The sequence below is a fragment of the Anas platyrhynchos genome, chromosome 10 (genome assembly GCF_047663525.1).
Source record: "Anas platyrhynchos isolate ZD024472 breed Pekin duck chromosome 10, IASCAAS_PekinDuck_T2T, whole genome shotgun sequence".
In the NCBI taxonomy this organism is placed as follows: domain Eukaryota; kingdom Metazoa; phylum Chordata; class Aves; order Anseriformes; family Anatidae; genus Anas; species Anas platyrhynchos.
In genome coordinates this window covers 8,994,854-9,015,978 of record NC_092596.1, presented here as the reverse complement: position 1 = coordinate 9,015,978, position 21,125 = coordinate 8,994,854, and the positions used below count along the sequence as shown (strand labels likewise).

General features: G+C 45.1%; 1 protein-coding gene across 10 annotated transcripts in view; it reads left to right on the top strand.

The window, feature by feature from the left end:
* LOC101800121 (H(+)/Cl(-) exchange transporter 5) overlaps positions 1–14,159 on the top strand; it is a 44,380-nt gene extending 30,221 nt beyond the window's left edge. For all 10 annotated transcript variants that reach the window (XM_027465279.3, XM_027465283.3, XM_027465280.3 and 7 more), the window contains 10 exons: positions 1,004–1,103; positions 2,524–2,708; positions 3,322–3,444; positions 3,991–4,197; positions 5,132–5,212; positions 6,104–6,646; positions 7,930–8,116; positions 8,993–9,391; positions 11,593–11,809; positions 12,822–14,159. In XM_027465279.3, the coding sequence (XP_027321080.1) occupies positions 1,004–1,103; positions 2,524–2,708; positions 3,322–3,444; positions 3,991–4,197; positions 5,132–5,212; positions 6,104–6,646; positions 7,930–8,116; positions 8,993–9,391; positions 11,593–11,809; positions 12,822–12,912 (2,133 nt within the window). In that variant the 3' untranslated portion in view covers positions 12,913–14,159. The remainder of the gene's footprint in view (positions 1–1,003; positions 1,104–2,523; positions 2,709–3,321; positions 3,445–3,990; positions 4,198–5,131; positions 5,213–6,103; positions 6,647–7,929; positions 8,117–8,992; positions 9,392–11,592; positions 11,810–12,821) is intronic.
* The last annotated feature ends 6,966 nt before the right edge of the window (positions 14,160–21,125 follow it).

Sequence of the window (21,125 nt, the reverse complement as noted above, 5' to 3'; positions counted from 1 at the left end):
GGCAATGGTTTTGGCCACCACCTGAACTCCCGCCTTCACTCAGTAGCAGTGATGCTGATGAAGCGTGCAGCATTTGAAAGACAAAATCTAGCGGGAAAAAAAATGAAAATCATTTGAGGAAGAAAGGATTCTTTCTCATTTAGTGGGAATTAGTTGTTTTCCTCAGTGTGCCTTGTCACCAGGGAATGATGGTGGTGTGCTGGCGCCAGGGCAGCGGGCAGGCTGCTCGTGCCCCTTCGTGCCATTGCCAGCCTGGCAGGGCCTGGCCAGAGGAGCTCGCTGGCCTGAGACCTCTTTGTGTGGCTCTGAGTCCCTCTTTCAAATGCAATCAGCACGTGTAGGCTCCAGGACTCGTAACTCATCCACACTCTGTCGGTTTGAAACCTGCTAACCTTCTTGTGGCCGGCTGAGGCTGATTTATGGCAAGCAGCGCTTGGCAGTCTGCTGTGCTCAAAGTAACAGCTAGTTTGTGTTACAAATATTGAGTAGCTGAAGAATACAAGAAGTTGGTGACAATTTCTGTTTGCTTCCCAGTTGGTGTGGTGTCAGTACCTGTGAGGCAGCACGGGTAAGTTGCTGGGGGCAAAGTGCTATGAGGGTCCCTCGAGCATCCACATTTGCTTGTGGCATCAGGCTACCAGTAACTTCTTACTGCTAACAAGAAACGTTTTAAAACGACTAAAGGGTAGGATTTCTTTTCTTCTTATTCAAAAGACAGTTAAGAGGAATATGTTACATGAATGCTGGGAAGAGTGGAAGTATCCTTGATTAATTCTTGTTCACGTCTGAGTTGGAGCTGCATTGGACTATACCAGCTGTAAACCCAGCTCCTGTCTGATGTTTTCCCTCTTGTCCCTCAAAACGGAATGTACTGTGATGATTGTAGTGAACATTAGGGGTGTACCTCCAACACACAATGCTACCAAGTAACTCTATTAACTCTATTTACAGGGAATTAGATTAGTGTCCTAATGGATTTTTTTTTTTTTTTTAATTCTTCTAGATTACCAGCAGAAGCAAAGAGTCAACATGGGCCCTGATACACAGCGTGAGCGATGCTTTTTCTGGCTGGCTGTTGATGCTGTTCATTGGGTTGTTAGCAGGTAAGAGCAAACCTTAATATAAAACCTGGTTCTGTACCATCGCTACTGATTCCTAGCATGAACCCTGTTATATCATTAAAGCAGGAGATTTTGTCCCAGAAACAAGGGCTGAGGAGTTACACTGATACTTATGGCTCTGCCACTGTTTTGCAATTTAAGGAGAGTTATTTTTAAATGCCCTGAGACCCTATTCATATAAATACCAAGATACAAAACTCAGACTGAAGGCTGTCCTGGGGACTGTTCTTGATCTGATGCTGGTACAAAGCTCTGGAATAATAATAGGTAGCAAAATGGTGGTTCAGAGGGAAGTATCATACCGTGAATCATTTTTGCTGAATGCTCTTTGACGCTGGAGAGGCTGATGTCAAGGAGCATTAGATTTTATTCCCCCCCACTATACTTAAGAATAAAAGGTGAGCAGTATTTCTTGGGAAGTCGGGCTTCTTTCAGAGGTTGACTGGCTGACACCTTTTATATTATTTCAGAAGCAAACTTTGGACCCAAGTGCAAAAGTAGTAAATCAGTTGGATGCAAATCTTGATAGAAGGCAGCTAAACATTCATCATGAGGGATGAAATTAAGTCTTCTGTTAAATATTTACATAGGAAAGCTGCTAGCAAGTTTTTCATTAACTGCAAGATTTGCTAAGTGTTTAGCGTTGCCTCTGGGGCCTCTGATCATGCAGACCAGAGGTCTGTATTCCTGGCTTCTGCGTTAACGTGGCATTTTACCTGAGAATGGAGCCAATTACAGAATTTATGGGGGGGAGGTATAGGAGTTTTCCTTATCAGAAAAATATAAGATTGCTTGAAGCTTTCTTTTTTTAAAATGTAAATTACTTCCGTACTGACTTTTGGATTGTATTATTTGATGTAGTTGTAACTTTCCCCTCTGCTTCTTTGTTAGTTGTTTGGTTTTTGTTTTTAATTGGGATTGGAAATGTTTCCTCCAAATTCAAAGTTATTCCTTGCACAGTCTTAGTGTTGTTAGCGTAACTTGTGGATTTCAGCTCTTGTGCTGGAGACCAGGGACATGTTTTATATTTTTCGGAAACATAAAACCCTCCTTGGCTCTGTCTACTTTCCATGATATATTTAGAATGTGGTTGTTCAGTCTATTTGAGAAGAATTAATTTTCTAGTGACTTAGGGTAGGTTTTAATGCAGTTTCCTGGGGTCAGCCATGGAACTGTTGTTAGCCACACTTTGTTTTGTGACCTATTCTTTTCAGTGTATGCTTAAGCAGATCTTCCCTTTAGCCCCCTTAAGAATAAAAGTTAATCGTAGGCAAAAATATCAGTGCCGCTCTGTTTGCTGGTGGGTGAGTCAAAATAGGGGCAGACTGTGTAACCTTCAGATATGTGAGTCTGCATAAGATGGTTATTAAGTTTTCACCTTTGTTTTTTTTTTTTTAACCAGGTTCCTTAGCAGGTCTGATAGACATATCTGCCCACTGGATGACGGATTTGAAAGAAGGAGTGTGTTTAGCAGGCTTCTGGTTTAACCATGAGCACTGCTGCTGGAAATCCAACACAACCTTTACAGACAGAGACAAGTGTCCCGAATGGAAGAGCTGGTCACAGCTTATTATTGGCCATGGAGAGGTAACGTGTGCCTAGAACTACTTTTGCCACTGAATGTCCCATTTCCCCAGCCTGTATTGTCTCTTGGTATGATCTGTATGTGTATGCCAGAAGTGCTAACTGAAGATATTTCAGTGACTTAAATTTGAATGTTGGGGTCTTCGAAGGGTGTCAATAAAGAAGTTACTTACATATTTTCCTCAGTGGGGAAGCAAAGCATCGGCACACTTACAAGTGTACTGCTTTAGTTGTGTTTGAGACTTACTGCTTGGAGAATGTTTTTGCTCATGAACACTTTAAAGGGATGCCAGACAAGCTCAGGTCCTGTGTTCTGGTTAGAGCCAAGTTCTGGCAGTTCTATGCAGTGGAGCAGCCAGCTTGACTGGGACAGTATTTGTATAACTTGTTTGCCATTTTATAAAGTGGTCTTCGGAAGTGTGGTTGGCTCACGTTCCTGTAACCCAGCAAATGTAACTTGCCCTTGGAACTGCAGACTTATTACGATTCCTGTTATTTTTGGCTGATAACTGTATTTTTTGATTACCTGCTATTTCTGTGAGCTTGCTTCAGTGTACTGGTTTGATGTAATCTCAGTTGAAGTGATACAAATTGGTTAACTTTCTCTGCATTACAGGGGGCTTTTGCATACATTCTCAACTACTTGATGTATGTTATCTGGGCTTTGTTATTCTCCCTTCTTGCTGTGTTACTTGTGAAGGGCTTTGCTCCTTATGCCTGCGGCTCAGGAATTCCAGAGGTGAGCAAGAATGAAAGTGTTTTTTTGTTTTGTTTTGTTTTTGGGGGTGGTGGTGATGTTAGTTTGTGTTAAGGTGGGGTAGGGATCCACCATACAAAGATAATGCTTGCCTGCTATGGACTAATACTTCCTTATATTCTAGAAATGTATGGTGGCTTAATATATGCTTTTTTCTCCAAACTGTATTCCTGAAACATGTCTAGTACTTAAGTCTCCATAGAATCCCTTTAAAAACTAAAATAAATTTACTAAAAGTAAATGTAATCTACAATAGATAAAAACAAAAGTGCATCATTTGTGCACTTTTTGTGACTGCAAAAGCAGCATCAGATTATTTTTCAGTGGGAAAAACAGTCCTGAAGGAAGGACTCAAAGAGCACCTTCTGTCTTTGCATGTGAAGGTATTTTTACTGACTGTGTTTTACTTTTGATAGCGTGGGAAGGGACTGTGAAAGCTGAAGGCAGGTCTGGGAGAGCCTAGTAAAACGGGAGCTCTGACCAGGACTTGAATGAAAGCCTGTAGAGCTCTGTGTGCTTGACTTCCAGATCAAAACTATCTTAAGTGGTTTCATCATTAGAGGCTACTTGGGCAAGTGGACGCTGATCATCAAAACCATTACCTTAGTGCTGGCGGTGTCCTCTGGCCTGAGCTTGGGAAAAGAGGGCCCCCTGGTGCACGTTGCCTGCTGCTGTGGAAATATCTTGTGTCATCTCTTCACCAAGTACAGGAAGAATGAAGCCAAGCGCAGAGAGGTAAAACGATACTGTGCTGTTGTTAAACTGTTGAGATAGCATGGGAAAGCTGGTGGGTTTGGTGCTTTGTGATGAATATAAGTTCTTGTTTTGGCACGTTCTAGGAGCATCTCAGTGCAATGCTTCTTTGGAGCAAAAGCAATGTCAGTGACACTGCAGCTTTGCCCCAGCACAGGTTGTCATCTCGTTTGTGATAGGAGCATTCACTGGTGCTAGCCCACTTTTGCACACCCAGTTTTGCAACGTTTGTGAAGGACATGGTATAAGGACCAATTTAACATCTTATGTGAAGCTCATAAATGTTTCCTCCTAATGTAAGGTTTTTTTCTGGACAAGTCACTGGAGAATGAGTAGTGTGAAATGCCTACAAGTACTGGCCAACTTACCTTCTGTTAAACACAGCAATGGCAGAGTCCACACAGGGAGCAGGTGAGGTGTTGGATGCCTTCACAACATCTCTAGTTCTACTTTGTTCTCTTCTGAGAAAGGGTACAGATACGAGGCAGGCAAATGTAGCAAAAGGCATGTTCTGGGAAATGGAAGTGCTGCTGTTCTGTTTTACTAAAGCTTTATCTAGGGTGTAAGCATAGCGTGAAATCAGGTGAAAAAGAACAAGGTAATTGCAGTCGATGTCAGCTCTACTGATTTAGAATTGGAACTGTTTAAATGGCAATGCTTTTTTTTAAAGCTATTTGTGGATTGCAATAGAATCTTTAAGGTTGGAAAAGACCTCCAAGGTCACCTAGAATATTTCTTAGGGAATTAGCTCAGTTCATCTTTTCCCTGTTGTCTTTAAAACAAGTCAGACATTAGCTGATTCGGTGATCATTGGATATAAAATGCGCACACATTTAAGTAGACATCCGACAAAAAGAGGGGAAAGGTTTTAAGGGGAGAGCTAAAAATGTGTGACTGACTTCTGTTTCTTTCATAGGTTTTATCAGCAGCTGCAGCTGCTGGTGTGTCTGTAGCTTTTGGTGCACCGATTGGAGGAGTGCTCTTTAGTCTGGAAGAGGTAACACCAGCATTTTCTATTAGCTCTGGTGAGCTGTTTTATTGCAAGAACTGACCCCGCTGGTTTTAAAATACAGTCCACTCATAACTGCTTGGGTGTGGAAAGGAGACTCTGTTGAATACTGATTGGTGGTGTATTTACAAGGTCTGCCAGGCAACCTAAACTTTACTGGGGTTTCAGGTAATTCTTATGAATACTGTAGAATTTATTTTGAATGATGTATATCTCTGGCTTTAAAGTAAACCTGCTGTTTTTCCCTGGTCTGTCCATGCTCAGCAACACTGACTGCTCACAACCACAGCCTCTGTCATTCCATATGTCCACTCTCTCCAGACAGCTCTGTCTCAGAGTACCTCAAAACAACCTTACCTTGCTTATCAAACTCTTTTTCTTACCAAGTAATTTCTAATTCATGTTCTTTTGATCCAGACATGAAATGGATCACCATTTCTGGCTTCAGGGCCTATCTCAGAGAAAGAGTGGGATGGTTTTGCTCAGCTGAGCAATAGTTGTGCTCAGCTACTATGGCAAACACCATTGTTTGGCACTTCTGGACCTTGCAGAGCATGAAAGGCAAATACTCCTCTGGTTTCAGCTCATAGGTGATTTGTAGCAACTTTTATCTGAGTAAATCATCTACGCTTCAGGAATCATAGAGGGCATTTGCAGCAAGTATGCACACCAGGATCCATCCTGGTCATTGTAGTCTGTATAGAGGGGACCTCATAATCAAGTCTTGGCTGAAGGGGAAGGTACATCAGTCGCAGTCCTTTCAGTCCTCATTTCACACCAGTCTCGGTCCTTTCTTGTACTTCATGCAGTAGTGATGTTACTGGGCACCAGTCAGGGTAGCGACAAGTGATTGAGTCTGCTTTGTTTTTCCTTTTTTAGGTCAGTTACTATTTTCCTCTCAAGACACTATGGCGGTCCTTCTTTGCTGCTCTGGTGGCTGCGTTTACTTTGCGCTCCATCAATCCTTTTGGGAACAGCCGCCTGGTTCTCTTCTACGTGGAGTTTCACATGCCCTGGCATCTTCTGGAGCTTGTGCCATTCGTCCTCTTGGGAATATTTGGTGGGCTTTGGGGAGCTTTCTTCATTCGCAGCAACATTGCCTGGTGCAGGCGACGTAAGACAACCAAGCTTGGTAAATACCCTGTGCTGGAGGTGTTTGTAGTGACTGCCATCACAGCCATCCTGGCCTTCCCTAATGAGTATACCAGAATGAGCACCAGTGAGCTGATCTCTGAACTCTTCAATGACTGTGGGATTTTGGACTCTTCCAAGCTCTGTGAGTATGTGAATGACTTCAACAGCACCAAAGGGGATGACCTGCCAGACCGAGCTGCTGGCCCAGGAGTTTACACAGCCATGTGGCAGCTGGCTTTGGCCCTTGTAATGAAAGTCTTCATCACAATCTTCACCTTTGGCATGAAGGTGAGAGTTACCTGTAAAGCAGCTCATGTTCTTTTCATCTGATGCAGAAACCCTAGAATTTTATCTGTTTAATAAACAGACATGTTTTTCTCCCCAAGCCCTGTTAAGGAGAAGAAATTGTGCTTTGTAGGGCGGTGATAGATGGCAATTATTTGTTCCATTGTGAGCACAATAGAAATCTTTTATCCTGTGTGTGGCCACCACGTGCAGTCACTGAAGCTGCTAGGTTAGGGATTCATGGCCCATTTTCCAGACATTGAATGCTTCTAAGTTGTCTTTACTTAAGCCTTTTTGATACTTCCATTATATCTCCCCTTTCCTAATTGCAAAGCAATTGAGATATTCATTTGTAAATGCTTAAGATTTCATCAGTCAGACTGTTTTGCTCTTGTTCAGTGGCAGTCTCCTGAGTGGTGGATATACTGCCTAGGTCTGAGCTTTCCCTCAGTGGGCTTTATCAGATGGATCCTACCCTGTCCCACAGTCCCGTGAAGGGATTGTCCAAAAGAGGTGACCCTGCCTCAGAGGTTTGCACCTCGTTGCACTGAGGTTGTCGCTGACATTCAAGGGCAATCATCAAAACTGTGAGGAAAAATACACTGTGTGAGAAAGCTATATGAAAAATATGTAAAAGGCACAAGGGGGAGATTCTCTGACTTCAAAGAACAGGAGCTTTTGAAATCCAGGAACAGTTGAAGTGCAGAGGTGAAACTTGCTGGTGGTGGCCCTACTGGGTATCACTAATGTGCTAATTACAGGCACTCTCACTTTGAAGGATCGTGTGTATTTCATAAATAAGTACAAGTGCTTGGTTAGTTGGAAAGGCACGGGGGAGTGTTAGTGGTGTGCAAATGAAACTTTGTTTTATTATTCTGGGATATAAACTTTGATTTTTAGGAAAATTTTGGAAAAAAAAGAAAGCTTATTCTTTTTCTTTTTGAAAAAAAGAAAGCTTATTCTATTTCACACTAAACTCTTGTGTTCTCCTGCTCAGAAAGAAGTAACTGCAAACAATTCAAACTCTGTTACAGAGGTTTTAGAGTGTGGTTTGTTTCAGTGAGGACAGCATTCGGCATACCCAGTGCTGCCCCTTGTTCCCTCCAAGGAGGTGTTCTCCCACCACCTTTTTTGGTGCAGGAAGGGCAAAGATGATGGAGCATGGCATCTGTGCCATTTTTAACTTTAGGATAACCTCTAAATCAGTCTTGTTTGAACTTCTGTCACTAGTCTTTGAATACTGCCTCCCTGAGAAATGCCTTATTCACTGATGTGCTTTTTTGTAGGTCCCCTCGGGGCTCTTCATCCCAAGCATGGCAGTAGGTGCTATAGCAGGAAGATTGCTAGGAGTAGCAATGGAGCAGCTGGCCTTTTACCACCACGACTGGGTCATCTTCAGTGGCTGGTGCAGCCAAGGAGCTGACTGTATCACTCCAGGCCTATATGCAATGGTTGGGGCTGCAGCATGTCTAGGTAAGCAACAGATTTCTTTTTAAGTCCACGCTGCATGTTTGGGTGTTTGGTCTACTTTGTAGTAGAACATATAATGTGTTTCCTATTCTATCTGCATTCTTTTGCCAGCACCAACCTATCACTGGACATGATAGGTTTCCATGGGGAATCTCCTGAACATGCAGCTAGAACAAATGAGACTGTGCAGGGACTTTAGATTCCCACGTAGGGAAGCTATGTTGTTAAGAAAATTAATGGTAGTAGCCAGAGGATGTCAAGATGCCACTTGTCTTTTTGCATGGCCTATCACAGGGATCGCTCCATAAATCTATTCTATCAGTGTAAATGTGTAAGGCCCTTTCACAGCATGACAGACTATTTTGCAGGTAGTTCACTTTCTTTTGTGTTTAAGTAGCGGGATGACCTTCCCAGCAAATTGTTGTTGTGAAATATTTCATTGATATGTAGTCTTAAGAAGTAAGTTTTGGACAGATATACCACATCATTCATGGATCTCTGCAGTTCAGAAGATGTGCTATACGAGGGCACATGCCTCCAGGGTATTTCTTATGACCTGATTTGAAATGACTATGACCTTTTAAGGTTGCTTCTCAAAAGGACACAAAAAAAAGGAACAGAAGGCCCCATAATCATGATATTTTGGAACAGACAGATGGTTTTAACAGTATGTTCTGTTCATGTTTGGCTTCCACTACGATGCTGAATGTGATGCTTATTTTCTAGCTAGGAGTCCAACAGTACAACCTTTTACTGATCTAACACGTTATCTAGATGCATTGGTGGAGGACAGCTGTAGCAACTGTCAGAACAGCTCTACTGCTTGGAAATCCCCGAAAACGTGTTAATGTCTTCTGTCTTCCTGTGTTCTGTTCGTAGGAGGGGTGACCCGAATGACTGTGTCACTAGTGGTCATTATGTTTGAGCTCACGGGCGGACTGGAATACATAGTTCCTCTGATGGCAGCAGCCATGACCAGCAAGTGGATGGCTGATGCTATCGGGCGGGAAGGCATTTACGATGCCCACATTCGTCTCAATGGCTACCCTTTCTTGGAAGCCAAGGAGGAGTTCTCGCACAAGACACTTGCAATGGACGTCATGAGACCACGGAGGAATGATCCTCCTCTGACTGTCATTACTCAGGACAGCATGACAGTAGAAGATGTTGAGACCATCATCAATGAAACTACGTACAGTGGCTACCCAGTGGTGGTGTCACGGGAGTCCCAAAGACTGGTTGGATTTGTTCTCAGGAGAGACCTCATCATTTCAATCGGTAAGTGCAGGAAGGCAAGATGCTATGCAGATAAACAGTGCAGTTAGAGGCCCTAAATGGCACCAACTGTAATTGACTTAACAAATTTAAACACTCAGTGGTGATGGTGGATATACTTATGGAAGCCTGCATCTCCATCCCCCTGCATGTCTTGAGTGTGAAGGGACAGCACGACTTGTCTATTGCAATTATAATGGCTGTGCTACCTGCAAAAATCTTGTGAATCTTGTGAAGTATGAGACTTCTTGTCAGCAAGATCTAAGCCACCTTTTCTTTTGGATGACTCTGCAGAAGGCTGTCTTAACTGCTAATGTCTCAAACCTTATTTTATTTAATTAGAGGAAAAAGTCTGGTTCGTGTACTGAATGTTGGGTCACTTCTGAGGTGGTGCTATCAAACCTGTAAATATTGATACTGATGTTTTTGAGGAGAGTCTTTCTTTTCTCTGCACCACGGAAAGCCATCCCAATCTTTGCTCATTTCACATGTGCTCCAGCATTGTTCTGAGGCAGTTGATGTGTGGTGCTGGCAGAACCTGGTAGACACTGTCCTGGCATCTCCCACGTGCGATTTTCATCTGTGACGTGAGAGTTGAGTTCCTTTGGAAACAGCATTGTATGAAACAGCATTGTATTTTACAATTATTAGAGCACAGTTAGGTTCCTCTTGCTCACATATTGCTTAGAAGCCTGCAAGTAATGTTTGTAAACGTGAGGTTTGAGTACAAGTTGTGATCATGTTGTCTCTTGCTGGTTGTGTGAGGCAGTGTTTCTTCTGTTGATGAAGCAGGAGAAATCTGTGTGTTAGGGTTGAGGACTACATTGGCGTGTAGGTCTTTAAAAAAAAAAAAAAATGCACTTGCTCTATAATGAAGATTTGGGTATAAGGGAGTCAAGGTCCATGCTCCGGTCCTGTTTAGTCTGTATAGATTGTATTCAGCTGGACCCGAGGCTCCAAGCATCTATGCTAAGCTTGAGTGAGCTGGAGTTGCTCCCGTGCCTGCTCACATTTCCCTACACCGTCACCAGGCAGAGTGGTGAGCTGGATGGAAGACCTGATCCAGCTGCATACATATCTCAGTCGTTGCTCAGTTAGCTTCCTGCAGATCAGTCCCCTGTTTTGGCTCTCTGTGGGGACACAAATGCTGGTGAAAGAGAGCAGGTGAGAACACGCTTGCTGGAAGTTCTGGAAGTGCTGGAAGTTGCTTGCAGTTCCCTTGGACAGAAGCAGAAAGTGATCACGGAAACGGCATGATTATTAAAGGCTGAACACATCTGAGCTCTGTGGTGTGGTTTAATGTGCTGTCTTAGCTCCAGCTTGATACTTCTCTGTATGGAAGGTTAAATTGTTGGTCCTGAGCTGAGGTTGTACCATGGCACAATTAGTTTCTATAAGTTGCTTGCAGCTATGAAACAACCCCCTGTATTCCCTCTTTTAAGGTAAATTGTCAGTGTCAGTTTTGCATACACAACATTCTTCTGGAGTATGTAAGTATTGCTTTTCTGATAAGTAGCTGGTCAAATGCTTACGACAAAATGTGATGAAACATAGAAAAAGTGCACTATCATATTATTTATTTCCTTCATTCTGTCAGGCTACTTCATGGTGTGACTGAATTCTTGGGTTTGCCTTGTTCTGAATCTCTTGGAACTCTTTGAAAGTAATTTTTTTTTTATCCAGGATGCATGGAAAATGGGATTTAGCTTTTGACAGCATGTTCTGAATATCAATCTGGTGTTCGGATGCCAAGTCATTCCCTACCCAATGAGTCCTGGAATGTAAATATCAAATTGAAGCTGCGATACAGCAGACATCAAAATTGCCCATGGAGCAGGAGTAGGCACTATTGCAAATACCTGAATAGTGTCAAGTACTTAACACCGTGTTGATTTTTTTTCTATTCTTTACCCTGGTCAGGGGACATAGAGCTTGAGCCAGTAGGTTAAGCATTTAAAGAAAAAAAAAAAAAAAAAAGACTTATTTTATTAGTCAGCTACCCTGCACAGGTTCCAAATCAGTGACTGGTAAAAGTACAAATCATTTCACTGCCTGCTTAGGTCATTCGTTACGTGTTTTGAGAAACAGTGCAAGTGAAGTGAAGGAATGGACCTCTAAAGCCATTCCGATGTGGCAGAGAGAAAAGGATATGTTCTTCAACTGAGAAAAGGAAAGGTTATTTAACCGAATATTTATTCTTCTAGAAAATGCCCGGAAGAAGCAGGATGGAATTGTGAGCACTTCAATTATTTATTTCACTGACCACTCTCCTCCACTGCCTCCAAGCTTCCCCTCCATGCTGAAACTCAGGAGCATCCTGGACCTCAGTCCTTTTACAGTGACAGACCAAACACCCATGGAAATTGTCGTGGATATATTTCGCAAGCTTGGATTGCGCCAGTGCCTGGTCACTCATAATGGGTAAACAAAACAAAAAACAACTACCTGTAGATGCAATCTTGGGCCTGAGTCCCAATGGATAGTGCTGGATTAGTTGGTGTCTTTGAGCTGTTTATAGTAGGAAAACTCCCTGCAGGAGAGCAAGATGGCAGTGGGTTTGGAACTTTAAAGGTCCCTTCCAACTCAAACCATTTGATGATTAAACATCTGCATCTCAGTCAGAATTTCAAGTGAGAGAAGGCCTCTGACAGGTAGAACTGAATATCAGTTAAGGCAAAAGTAATCTGGAGGGGAAAAAAAAAAAACCTCTTTCAGTTGGAGGAGTAACATAAATCCTGTAAGGGTAATGAAATGGTCAGAGACAGCTTCATGTGGTGATGGGTGTGATACCCCTAAAATTGATGGAAGAGGCTGAGCCCTTTCCACTGCAAATCTGGTCATGTGTATCATGCCCCCGTTTGAATTCATTGGGGTGTCAATTCGGAAGCAGTGAGCTTGGTGAGGTGGGAAGAAACAAGGGTAAGGAATTAAAACAAGTGGTCCCTTCCTTGAAGGACCAGACCAAAAAGGGATTCTCTCCCTGTTCTTCACTGTGATGCCATTGGACCAGCTGATCATTTCAATTTCAGATGTAGAATAGCTTTGCCATACAGTGCTTCCTAATGGAAGTTGGGTTTAACTCCTTACCACCTATCACGACTGATCAGTTATACTTATGAAAGCGTAGCTATTGAGACCACCAGCACTTAAAATGCAGTCCTAAACATTTAGATCGATCTTTTTGGAGACGGCAGGTGGGTGCTAATAAAAATTGTGTCTTGGTTATCAGTCTTAACCTTTTTCAGTATAAAATCCTGATAGAGTATCTGTCTGGGCTTATAAGCACTGTACTTTGCATGGAGTGTCAGCCTTGTGATCCAAACAAGTACTGCAGCTACTGCAAGGAGTTAAAACTCTCATATGAGAAGCTATGCAAGAGCACGGATATGTTCCTTGGATGTTGATACACTGAAAATGTGTTTTAATTTTTCAGGAAGCTACTTGGAATCATTACCAAAAAGGATGTACTAAAGCACATTGCACAGCTGGCTAACCAGGACCCAGATTCTATACTCTTCAATTAATGGCAGACTTGTAGGTGTTGTGTGTTAAACACAAAAGAAACTTTATAGAAGAACCTGGATATTCTTTCCTATTTTTATTGAGACCTTGGAACTAATTTCAGCATTTCCTTTCATGGAGCTGAAGAAGATATTTTTTTTTTCTACAAGATAACCAATTGCACTACATAGTCTGTGGAAAATTAATCTTCTTTTTAGAAGAAAAAGACTACATTGCTTTTGTGAAGTTGCGTTGGAAAGATTCCATGAAGAAGTAAAAGCAAAATGCTACAGAATTATCTCTCTCCTTTTTACTTTATCTGAATTCTTGTTACTAATGTGGGGAGGAAAGACGAGGTGTATACCTTCAGAAATTTTGAAGGCGGATGATTTTTGCACACAGTATTAAGGTGGTGGCGGAAGGATGCAGTTGTAACTCAGGGGCAGTGTATTTCCAGTGAGCCAATTAGTGAAAATAAGAACCTTGTACAGTCAAAAAAAAAAAAAAATAAAAAATTGTCAGGTGGTTCTGTAACTAATTCCATATAAGAGCTCAACTCCTCAATTACCGATATTGGTTAGCGAAGAATGTTTTGCTGAGAGAATGAAAAAAAAAAATCCCGCAGAAGACCAGTCTTAAGACTGGGTTCACTTTTTGATTGGGAAAAAGTTTATTTTGATTAATCTGCTGTGAATGTATTTAATTACTCTCTGATGCTAGCTTGCTAGGAGAATCCCGAGTAGGAGAAAGGAAGAGTTAACAGTTGTATTCTTGTCGTGCTCTCTTATTTTAGATATATGCACAAGGATTTCTTCTTGATTTCTTTTGAGCATGTAATAAAATTGCAAGGACTGAATCCTACAGCCCTGGCTTTACTGCACTTCCAAGTAAAGTCTGATCATATTAGTTATTGTGCAACTGACCTCTTCCTTAATCAGCAGTGTCTTATGTTGCTGAGGATGTCTTAATGGAGACTCCTGGGCCCAGAATGTTTACATGGATGCATTTTTTTTTTGTTGTTCCCTGCTATTCTCTCCAGCCCTGCACCAAACTCAGGCTCGGATCCTGGCTCTGGGATTGAGAACACTGCCACTTTATGTATGTTTGCCACTCAATGTCTCTTGTTTCACTAACTATGCAATAAGAACCCTGCCTGACAACTGTCAGCAACATACCTTGTTCCTGAGAGTTGCTCCGGTCCAAGTCTGTGCTCCTTGAATCCCTGTTCCGATTAATTTTCTGTTAATAAAATTGTGACAGTTAACTGGAATTCTGAACGTATATAAATTCCTTTTGGGGATCAGCGTCATTGTGGCTGCTGTCCAAAGCAGACTTCACTTGATGTCTGTGGCTGAGGCTTGTCGATGGGAACAGCTCCCTTTCACTCCTGATTCACCACCAGCAGTGCAGGAGGGGACCCAGGGTAGGAGCTACCATAACATGGTGGTGAGGTGTTATCTACCACTTGAATTCGTGTATGGCTTAAAGCTGGATCAAGCCAAGATGTTAACAATGGATGAAAGATCTTATATTTATTTTATATATTTAAATTTATATATTTAAATGCCACAACCTTGTGGTGTTATTGTACAACAGCAGATGGTTTTCGAGTCACCTTAGGCTCGAAACAAGGATACTGTGTGCCCGTAAGATGCTCACAACTTGAAGTGCTTTGCCTTCTTTCTCTCCTCTGACTGTCAGCAGGCTTTGGTGGTGGCAGAAGCTCTGCCTTTAAATGCTTTTGCCCTGTTCTGAGAGGGTTGTCCCCCGCTTGCCAGTAAGGATGCTCATGAGCCTGGGTCCGAGAACAGGGAAGAAGCCTCCTCTTTTCCTTGCAGGCTTCTTGCAGAGGATATCTGCACCGAAGGAGGCTAGGGGTGCCCGTTGCATGCTGCTCAGAAAGCTTTGTTCTCTTCGGCACACGTGGGACACCAGGAAGACGTAAGCTTTTATTTTATGCCTTTTTTTTTTTTCTTACTTTGTAATATGCAGGGAGTCTCTAGCTTGAAAAATAAAGACCCTGTTATAATTAGATCTGCAGTACCTGACAGCTTATTTCTCTAACAGTCATTAACACGTAACTCTGGACTCAGTCGCTGTGGTAAGTGCCTTTATCAGGGAAGGGAAAGGGAGGGACTGCTTGTGGGAAGGCTGCAATAGTTTTAGTCCAGCATGTCAGGTCACTGCAAGAGGTGCTGACAGGAAAATCCAGTCGCAGGCTGGAGTGTCACAGCTGGCTCGTGCCCTGCTCCCAAAAGGGAAGCTCTTGTGGAAATTGGCAGGTCAGAGAGAGCAGACCTTCAGAGGAGACCACAGCCAGCCTGTTGTGTGGGGGTGGGAGCATGGCAGCCAGAAGCTGCAAAATTAATTTGGGGGTTTTTGAAGGTAGTGCTGTAGGTAGCAGGGGCCAAAGAGCCATCGCAGTGTGCCTGTCACACGGCTTTCTGGCATGGAGGAATTGTCCTCGAATGGTTGGCCTGAAAAAATCATGCACAGGAAGGTGAGAGTGTGAGAAAACAGGATTTGTGGGACAGTCTGGTGGAGTTGTAGAGGTGAGTCCTTGATGGAGGCAGGGTTTCAAGTCCTCACAATGCCAAACCAAACATCATTAAGATGGGCAAATAAAAAAAAAAAAATGTTTTGCAATAGTAAAAGGCCTTTTTCTGCAAACTTCTGAAGAGGAACTTTCCTCGTACTTGATCACATTTCTCCACTCTTACATCTTTTTAGTATGAAAACAGATTTTTTGGTGAACGAGAATATAGTTTAATGAATGGAGGTGGGTGAGGTGAAAATAGAAGCTCGGAGTGATTTCATAGCTGCTCTGTAAGTGAAAACCTGCTGACCACATAAAACCAATGGAAGTGGTTTCCATGTAAAAAAAATAATAATAATTTCAGCTCCAGCTGTGTTTCTGAGCTGTAGTTTTCTGTGGGGGAGCTCACAGCAAAATGACACGGTCAGTGTTATTGCATTGGCTGCAGCAGTGATGTCAGGACACAGGGCTCGTTAGGGCGTGATGCTGATTTGGGTGGATAGCTCTGTACTGGGACTGATGCTCTCATTTCTACAGGTGGGACGTTGGTTACAGAGACTCCCAGCTGCTTGGTGTGAGCTTTTATTTAATGGAGCTTTAATTCCTACCGAAATGTGTTAAACTATTTCGTCAAAAAGTCAGGGGAGATACCATAATCAGTTTTTTGAGCTCAGGCACTTTCTACGTTGTCTGTAATCAATGGTGCTGCTTTGGAAAAGGGTTCCCCTGCCTAGGGCCGTTCCAGCTGCTGTTAAGGGTTTTGCCCTGTCCTGTTCTTGCTTTTGTTATTGTTTTACTTTCAGAGCGACTCCAGGAGGAGCCCTGGAGTTTCTCTTCAGCAAACAGCTCATTGTACAAATCTGTACACACATACCCCCAACCCCCGTGAGGGTAATTTTATATTTATGAAATAAATTATTTGTGATTGTTTCGGAGAGGCTTAAACGCCTGTTGGGCCTTCCTAAGGGTGGGTTGTGAGTTGGAGCTTGTTGATTTTTTTTCCTCCCAGGAAGCGTGGTGCTGGGATTTGGACAGGGTGCACAATTCACGAGGTGGTTTGTTACGGGGCTAGTGAGCTGAGCAGCCAGCACCGGAGAAAGAAGCCCACCTTCTCTGCCTGCCCGCAAACAAACCGCTGTTCCCTGAACTTTGTCGCCGTGAAATGCAGTGTGTAACGTGGCCTGGAGCCAGCCCACGTGGCAGGGTTGGGACTGGAACCAGCACTGAACAGGTCCTGCTGATGGGCAGCAGGGAGAAGTGAGGGGCAGGTCTCCTCCTGCCTCTGCTGTGCCCCAGGGATGCTGTGAGTAAAGCAGGTGTTGGGATCCTTTTTCTTGGGATCCCCAGCTCGGGGAAGAGGAAAGCAGCCTTTCCCTTCGTGCTCTGCATCCATGGGTCTGGATCGAGCTGCCTCAGCTGTTTTGCTGCCTGCAGCTCGCTCTTCCCAAAGGGAGAGCGCGTCCAGAGCCAGGCTGTGCTGGCAGGGAGGGCTGGGACAGCGCCAGAGGAAGGAGGTGATGTTTGTGTGAGGGAGAATGGAGGAGTGACCGAGCTGCTGGAATCAGTTTCATCGCTTCAGCAGATCTGAGATTTGCTGCTCAGAGTCCAAGGTCTGGGTGGTAAAAGGAAAATCACTTCGGGAGGGCAGAGAAACTGTGTTCCAAGCAGTCTCCCTCTTCTGGTTCACTGCTCGCTGGTGTTGCAAGAGCATTAATGTTTTCCCGTAGGTAGGGCTGCTTTAAAGAGCATCCTGCTTCCTCCAGTTACCCCAGCCCTTTTTGCTGAAGGAAATAGGTTTGCTGGGTTTCGTTTTCCTCTTCCAAGGCTTAACTGAGGCTCGGGGATGAGCTACCTCAGAGCAGGACTGCGCTGTGCTGTGAGATGTGCAGGGAAGTGAGGTTCAGGAGGAGCAGCTGCAGGACAGGGAAAAGCTCTCTGAATTTTTGTGCCTGGGTGTGTGCAGTAGTAAGGACGTAACCTCCCGCATGGGCTTTCTCTTTGGACGCTTTATTTACAGTGTTCCAAGAAATGATTTCCTGGGGTGTTGACATGTTTTTCAGCGTGGATTTCCTCCTTACGTCTGAGAAATTGTGCTGGGCTCGGGACTTGAAAGCAAAACCAGAGCTTGTTTGGAGGGGAACAAAAGACTTGGATGTAGTGATGAGCTGGTTAATAACAACAGAGAGGAGGAAAAAAAAAAAACAACTATCAGCCCCAGAATTTATTTTGAGACAAAGGGCAGCAAAGTTAGCATTGTAAACGCCCTTGGCTGTCTGGCAAGTTTGTCTGAGCTGTCTGCGCAGCCACACGATGAACTGAAAGCAGAGCTCCGAGACAGGGAAGATAAGGCTTTACTTGGCAGCAGCTACAAGGAAGGAGCATGCGTCTTGATCAAATAAACATGATGAAGCCATGAGAGTTAAGGTCAACCTGAAAATGTTATTAGAGCTGTTGTTGCATCTTCCATCCCCCCTATTATTTTTTTTTAAAGCATCAGGTTTGTGAAATGTCACCTGGCAGGGATAGCAGGCTGGGAGCAGGGAGGTTGTGGCAGGAGAAGGGGGGCAAAGTGTTTTTTAATTTTCTGGAGCAGTTTGGCAACTGGGCTGTTAGTCCTGAGGTTAGTTACTGAGGTTTTTTACTGATCCTGTTCCCTGAAGCCACAAGTTTCTCCCAGGCAATGCAGGCACACCCCCTGCACTCACCTGACATCGCCTCTGGCTCTGCCTTGACAGTTCCAGGAAGAAATCACTGCAGGGCAAAGTAACACTTCAGCGGGCAAACAGATGAGTAATGAGACAGATGGCATTATTTTATACGCTCCTAGGTGGCAAAGTGTCTCTATTTATGCACACATGCACGCACATATAGGCATGTACAGGCTTTTTGGTGTAAAATCCATGACATGGAGTAGATCAAGATCTTTGCCTGGTGCTGTCCATGCCACCACAACTTCACCCTGGGACGGGTGAGGAGATGAGCCATGCTTGCTGGGAACATGACTTTGGACTCTGCTTGAGGTGCTGTGGTGGATAAAAGTACTCTGCAAGCTGCAGTGCCATGTAGTGCTTCTGCCTGTGGGTCTCAGACTTTTACAGAGACGGACACACTAGGTGTCTTGTATGGGTGAGGCAGTTGAGGCACAGATGCTTAATTTGTGCCCAAGTCTTCTGATGAAGAAAATAAGTAGTGCTGGCTCTGTGCTCTCATTTATTGGCTAAGTCAAAGTGCTTGTTCCATCTCTGGCAATTGTAGAAAAATAAGCTAACGAGCACTTAAGCAGGTTGTGGTTATGACCTCAAAATCTCTTGGTTAAAGATTCCCTGTCTTCTTCATGTCTTCAGGGTGTTCTGCAGGTATTCCAAAAAAAAAAAAAGATCTTTGTATAGCATTGTGCAAATGAGATCACAACCTGGAGAAAGGCACAAGCCGAGTTCTTCCTCCAGGCAGCCTTTGAGATGAAGACATTCAGTTTCTGAGAATGGCTGCGCGTGTGGCCGTCGGGTTGACCTTGCCCAGCCACCAGGCCTTTCAATTAAAATCAAACTTAAAAAAATTGGTTTTAAAAAATGGTTTTAATTTGGGAAACTTCAAACCATTGCCCTTCTCTACAGCGCTGGTGCAGGCAGCTGGGCCCCAGATTTCTTCCCCGGGTTGTTCCCTGCAGCACTAGCAGTGCCTGCCCTCCCTCTGTTTGTCCTGGCGGCAGGGCTCGGTGTCCTTGCTGATAATGGGGTCATCTTGTGTCTGCAGCTGGTGAAATCCCAGGGCTGACACAGAACACCCCCCTTCGTGAGGCAGAGAGGGGTTTCTGGTGATGGTTGCTGCAGTTTTACGTGACTGCAATGCCTGGAATGGAGGCTGGAGCACCTGTAAGATGCTGCTGCTGCTTTTCCAGAGAAACCAGGAGCAGCTGGAGCACACACCTGCTCCCTGAGCTGTCTGGGAGCCAGCAAAGGAAGAGGTCTGTACCTGGGGTGTCAGAGGTGCAGTTGTCAGCAGGTCTGGTGCTGGGGGCTGCTTGCAAGCCTCTCACCCCACGGCTGGGCCCTGTGAAGCACACACAGACCAGGGGGGCTGGAAAAGCTGCAGAGCTGCCAGAGGTGTTGCAGTGCCTTGACAGGACAGTCCCGGGCCAGAGCCCTGATGCTTTTGTAGTTCGTCTTCTATAAAAAAAAAAACCTCTGCCCACAAATCATCTCCCTCACAGGAAAGTGGAGCTGGGCACGGGGCCTGACTCTCCCAGGTCATGCACCAGGGTGGTTTACCTGGGATGCCGTGGGCTCCTGGCTGCTCCTCCACGCTGGGGGAAAGCTAAACTGTGTTTCAATGAAAACCTTTGCACCGCCTGCTCCGTTTCCTGCAGCTCTGAGTTGTCTGGTTGAGCTCTGAGCTCCCCCAGCTGTTGCCAAAGGCAGCTCAGGGGCTGAGGCCACAGGAGCCCAGCTGAGCTCGGTGCTCTTGGAAGAGCCCTGGGGGTCCGATTCCTGGCGCTGGTCACCAAGGCAGCCCAGAAAACAAGAGGGAAGATATAAAATAAAGAATAAAGTACCATTTAAGTGGTACTTCTTGAGGGAAGGGTTTTGCAATAGCACCAGAAGCCAGCTGGTCTGTAAGCGTGCAGCGAGGGCTGGCGCGGTTGGGGATCTTTGCTAAAACAGGATTGCGTGTGACACAGCTGTGCTGCAGGCTCCGCTGCTTTGTTTGTGTTGGGCAAGAGCAAAACATGACGGTCAGAGACGAGCACGCTTCGTGGCCGAGCCTTTTCCATCTGTGAGGCCATGGGAAACCCTCCGGAGAGGGGCTGAAGCAAGGCTCTGCAGCACAGCAGGGATGACACAGAAATGCCAGCGAGGGGAATGCAGGGGGTGCTGGCATGGAGCAGGGTGCTGTGTGGGGGCAGCCAAGGATGGAGACAGAGAAGGCTCAGGCTGGAAAGCTGTGGGATGGGCAGCAGGAACAAAGAGCAACTCCTGCCTAGCTTCAGCGTGGAGGGGAACAAGCCCAGCTCAGCGCCCTGGGGCTTGGCTCTGGTTTGGCTGAGCTGTCCCAGGTCCCAGCAGCCTTGGGCTGGGCTTGGCAACCCCAAAGCAGAGAGAGGAGCAGCACAAGGACTCCCACTACCCCAGAAAACTGGGAGGTAGCCCATGAGACACCGGCCTCCTGCTACTAGTGGGCGAGAGCTGATGGGAGCAGTTGGTTTCCTGCATGGCATGCCCAAGCATTTCCTCTCCCAGCACCGTGGGGGAGAGCTGCAGTTGGCTCAGGATGGTGCGGAGGAACGGGGTGAAGGCTGAGCGCCCCAGGTGGGCTCAGCTAGCGTGCACCCCCCCATGGGGGGCAGAAGCAAGGGTGCATCTCTCTGGGAAAGCCTCAGGCATTCCCAGGGGAGTGGCAGCAGCTGCCCTGGCACAACCTTGGCCTGGGCTGCGGAGCCGTTGGAGAGATTAGGGATGCAAGATGGGACAGGACCAACAACTGCCTGCAGCGTTCACTGGGGTCTGCCTGCAGCTCTCGGGGATGGAGCTGCTGGAAACCACGCACGCCTGCTCCCCAGGGCAGCCTTGGCACTCACAGCTCTGCCTTGATACCCGACTGACTCTGTCATCAACCTGTCAAGTTTGGGCAGCACCGTGGCTGTTCAGGGGTATAGGGCTGGTTACGCAGGGCGAACCTGATGCAGAGGTGCAAGACCAGTGC